General features: G+C 32.8%; 2 protein-coding genes across 2 annotated transcripts; one reads left to right on the forward strand and one right to left on the reverse strand.

Moving 5' to 3' along the window:
* The first annotated feature begins 223 nt into the window (after nucleotides 1-223).
* Nucleotides 224-3,575, forward strand: LOC139844298 (2-oxoglutarate-dependent dioxygenase DAO-like). Its single transcript, XM_071834519.1, has 3 exons — nucleotides 224-715; nucleotides 2,027-2,345; nucleotides 3,205-3,575. Exons 1-3 carry the CDS (start codon nucleotides 390-392, stop codon nucleotides 3,454-3,456), a joined length of 897 nt encoding a protein of 298 aa, XP_071690620.1. The 5' UTR covers nucleotides 224-389; the 3' UTR covers nucleotides 3,457-3,575.
* Nucleotides 3,576-3,853: 278 nt separating this feature from the next.
* On the reverse strand, nucleotides 3,854-4,321 carry LOC139841237 (copper transporter 6-like). The gene has a single exon (XM_071831465.1). It carries the CDS (start codon nucleotides 4,319-4,321, stop codon nucleotides 3,854-3,856), a length of 468 nt encoding a protein of 155 aa, XP_071687566.1.
* Nucleotides 4,322-4,710: the final 389 nt, after the last annotated feature.

Here is a 4,710-nt window from a genome sequence, read left to right on the forward strand (position 1 = left end):
ATAATCAGGTCCCCTTTCTATAAAAAAATGATACTCCTGTGTCATATATACGTCTTATTATATATCGGCTAGGAATCGGATACCTTTCATTTGATCCACCAAATTTTGTTTTATTGTGATAAATTAAGAATAAATATTATTATTATTATTATTATTATTATTATTATTAAATATTAAATCATAATCATAATCATCATAATCATAATCATAATCATCAATTAAATATATAACACATGTACAAAACCTACACAAATCAATCTAATTATGACCGTATCACATTTATACAAACCTAACATCACGTTTTTCATACCCCTTCAATTCATCACTCTAACTACTTGAAAGTAGAAAAATAAAATTTGTTCCATTTATTGACAAATTTGAAATAAATTATGGCGAGAGACAAAGTGCCGGTAATTGATATGCTTAAAGCTGACGGACTAGCAGAAGAAATAGTGAATGCGTGTAAAGAATGGGGGTATTTTAGGGTAATCAATCATGGTGTCCCAATCGAGCTTTTGGCCCAAATGAAGGCTGTTAACGCCGAACTGTTTGATCGGTCAACGGAGATCAAGAAGGGAACACTTGGTGGCGTATATGGTAAGGGTTACATGGAACGTAATCCAGTTACTCCGTTTCTCGAAAGTTTGAGTATCGATGATATTTCTACTTTTACTCACGACTTTTGTGATCGTCTTCATACGAACCCTCAGCAAAGGTATGATTTATTCTTCCATAATTAGTTTAACAGTCAAAGTCAAGTCAAAGTCAATGTTGATCAACGTCCAACTACTCTGTTACTTGGTCGATTAGTTCCTATAAGGTTCAAAGTCGTATTTATTAGGCCTATATAAGTAAAAAAAAAAAAAAAAAAAAAACAGTCACAGTTAAAGTTGATCAACGTCCGGCTATTCTCTAACTTGATCAATTAGTCACTACAAGGTTGAAAGTTGAATATATTCGCTTAAAGTCGGATTTATTCCATCAAATCAAAGTCAAAGTTGGTCAACTTTCGACTCGACCTATTAGTCCCTAAGACCATATATAACCCTGCGTGTGATGTCACAGGCAGATTGTCCACTTTTTGGCGAAAAAGTGTAATCTGCCTCTGACGTGGCAGTGTCTCTGACACCAAAATAACCCTGACGCCCCTCCAGTGTCAAATAGGTCCCACCAGTTTTATTTTTTCTTTTTCTTTTTTATTTTATTATGCATACAAATTATATTACATATAATTAAAAAACATATAAAAATTAACCATTACATAAAAAATTAACCATTACATAAAATTTAACCATTACATAAATTATTGAGTTTGATGTGTTAAAAATGATAGGTTTTGATGGGTTTATATAGAAAAGAATATAAATAATTCAAATAAAAAAAACAAAACAAAACAAAAATCATTTGAATGAAAGTGTTAAAATGAGAGAAAAATTGAGTTTGATGTGTTAAAAATGATAGGTTTTGATGGTTATATATAAAAGAAAATAAATAATTTAAATAAATAAAAAAAACAAAAACAAAAAAAAAATATTTGAATGAAAGTGTTAAAATGAGAGAAAATATTGAGTTTGATGGGTTAAAAATGATGGGTTTTGATGTGTTTATATAGAAAAGAATATAAATAATTTAAATAAAAAAAAACAAAAACAAAATTAAAATCATTAAAATACGTGGACCAATCAGAAACCCTGACGCATTTTTTTTTTCGTGAAAAAATTGACTGACGCCCCTCCCGCGTCAGCCGTAACACCCCACTAGGGGCGTCAGGGGGCGTCACCCACTGCCAGCTCGTCTGACGGGACCCCTCTGACGCCGCGTTAAAAATGGTCTAAAGGTTCCCGACCCTCCATAATAAAAAGTTGTTTTTGGTTTATATATTTCTCATTTAATCTGGTAGAGCTCTTGTACGTTTGAATTGGTTAGGAGTATATAATTTCATTACCTATTTTTCTAATTTAATATATACCTCTCTTCATGATTTGTTGCAAATTAACCGTAACTTATTAGAGGTCTATTTATGTAGGGAGATTATACAGAAATACATAAAAGCTATGCGTGATCTAGCCGGAGTTCTTGGCCGGAAGTTAATGGAAGGCAATGGGTTGAAGGGAGATTTGTTTGATGGTTGGTGTTGTCAAATGAGAATGAACAAGTACAACTATAGCCCTGAAAGCGTAGGATCATGCGGCGTTTTCTTACACTCAGATCCTTCGTTTATGACGATTTTACAAGACGATGAAGACGTAAATGGTTTGCAAATGGTTGATAAGTATACTGGAGAGTTTATTCCGGTTGATCCTGTTCCTGGCACTTTGGCTATTAACATGGGTGATATTGCCAAGGTAATGTTTATTAATCAAGCAAATGTATTACTCCATACTACTCTGTCCCTCAAGGGATTTATTAAAGTTTATACCGGTTGATCCTGTTTTATGCATTCGACATTTAAATTTCCTATTACATGCATCAACTATTTGATTCGTATTAATGTATGCATTTAATGACCTATAGCATGTAATCCATTTAGGTGTATCCGGTCACTTAATAGAAACTGCATCGAACTTTCACCCATTTTCTATTGTATGCATTCAACTTTCAAATTTCATATTGTAGGTACCCGTCTTCATCATAACTCATCCATATTAACTTGCTAATAATTCTCGTCACTTTTAAGTCAGCTTTAAACACCTCATTTGGAATCCTATCTAACATAGTTTTAGGGATTCTGTGGAAGACTAGAAATAAGACGATGAGTTTTGATGAAGATGGTTGCATATAATAGAAAATTTGAAAAGTGAATACATACAATAGAAAATGAGTGAAAGTTGGATGCATTTTATATTAGGTGACTGGATAGATATAAATGGATTACCTTCTATAGCCCATTGAATACACACAATCAATACGAATTAAATAGTTAAGTACATATAATATAAAATTTGAAAATAAATGTATACAATAGGAAATGACTGAAAGTTCGATGCACTCTCAAACAATTAGCCCGAGTGATTAATGATGATATACTCCGTATATGATTTTTAATACTGTAATATTTTAATAAGTATTTTTTTAAGCGGACAATAATTTTAGGGCATGTATAAATTGTAAAGTAGACTTTTTTTAGAGATGGAAGGAAGAATTTTAAAGACCGGTTTGTCTTTTAAAAAAGAAAGATTAATAACTTGTTTAAATGTGATGTAGGCATGGAGCAATGGGACGTTTTGTAATGTGCAGCACAGAGTTTGGTGTTTCGAACCCAAAACACGTTACTCGATAGTTTTATTCGTGTTAGGGCCAGACAAAACGAAAGTGGAAGCTCCACCGGAGTTTGTGGATTCGGAACATCCTCGTCTTTATGTTCCGATTGATATCAAGGAATACAGACAAGTTCGAAGTGCTAGCAAGTTATCCAACGGTGATGCTCTTGAACTATTTAGGAACACCAAAACATGAAAACGTATTGTTGTACAACATTACTAAATATGCTTCTAGTTATGGAATCTTGTGTAAGTTGTTTCGTTAATTTTCGCATGTTGTCCTTTGTGCCGGCAATGACATAACATTACCATTTTCTAATATATGAACATTATTATTATATTATTGTTATTAATTGATGTTAGAGAGAAGATGTGTGTATATTGGTTAGAAAACTAGCCCAAAAATGAAATTATACCTAAATACTAATTAAATGCACATATGCATATGTTTAAGAATATGTTAATAATATACAGAAGTCTGTCATATTTATCAAATATTGGAATAGAGGGAATACCACACATAACGTAACATAACATAATTATATCAATAAGCCATTAGACTATAGAAATCATCAAGCCATCGGATATAAAATCTAACAAGCCATCGAAGTCACCTCCGAATCTTTCTCAATCGATTTCTTGAGAACTCGAAACAAATAGAACCCGATGGCATGGCCCGCAACCGCCATCACAAATACACCAATGTTGAATGACATCACCGATAACATCACCAAATACGAAAACACCACACGCAATGTATGTATCATTGTCCTCATAATTCGGTTTGATTTCGTTGGAGTAAGATTATTATGAGTTAACCATTCTATAATTATCGCAAGTAAGAACACGAAAATAAGTGCTAAAATGTACATTCCTGTACTACTTCCAGGCCAACCTTGAAACAAAATCCAAGCATTTTTACCCCAATAAAACGTCATATGTGTCATCATGTTATCCATTCCCATTCCCATTGAATCGGTATCGTTCATCGACATGGGTGTTGATGGCGACATTCCTCCCATTGTTCCGTCGTCGTTCATGGCCATCCCGTTATTGTCCATATTTTGAAATTTGGCTATGAATGTAGTTCGAACGGAACTTTGGGAATATTTTGTTTGTTTTTTCTATATATCTATTTTTCACCTCTATTCATATCTTAAACTCTTATCTTATTGGAATACTTAAATACAAGATATTTATGTGTTGTACACGTGTATAGATTGTATTTTAATTTTGTGTGGTATATGGTGTTTGACCGTTGACTAGTTCGTAATGGTTGGTTATCCTATAAAGAGGCAATTTCAATGGAAATATAAAGGGCAAACAAAGACTAATATTTTTTAACGAAAGTTAGAAGTCATGGGATTCGAATGTGATATCATAACTCACCCACATGATTATTGGATGAACAATTACATTTATATCGTCCTTCCGTAGTTAATTTCAACGA

Source organism: Rutidosis leptorrhynchoides, chromosome 4 (genome assembly GCF_046630445.1).
Source record: "Rutidosis leptorrhynchoides isolate AG116_Rl617_1_P2 chromosome 4, CSIRO_AGI_Rlap_v1, whole genome shotgun sequence".
Lineage (NCBI taxonomy): Eukaryota > Viridiplantae > Streptophyta > Magnoliopsida > Asterales > Asteraceae > Rutidosis > Rutidosis leptorrhynchoides.

What these genes read in the sequence shown, in the direction of transcription:
- LOC139844298 (XM_071834519.1), top strand. Translation starts at nt 390, where the DNA reads ATGGCGAGAGACAAAGTGCCGGTAATTGATATGCTTAAAGCTGACGGA. An exon ending in CATACGAACCCTCAGCAAAG is followed by an intron (nt 716 to 2,026) that starts GTATGATTTATT and finishes CTATTTATGTAG; the next exon opens with GGAGATTATACAGAAATACA. An exon ending in ACATGGGTGATATTGCCAAG is followed by an intron (nt 2,346 to 3,204) that starts GTAATGTTTATT and finishes AATGTGATGTAG; the next exon opens with GCATGGAGCAATGGGACGTT.
- LOC139841237 (XM_071831465.1), bottom strand. Translation starts at nt 4,321, where the DNA reads ATGGACAATAACGGGATGGCCATGAACGACGACGGAACAATGGGAGGA.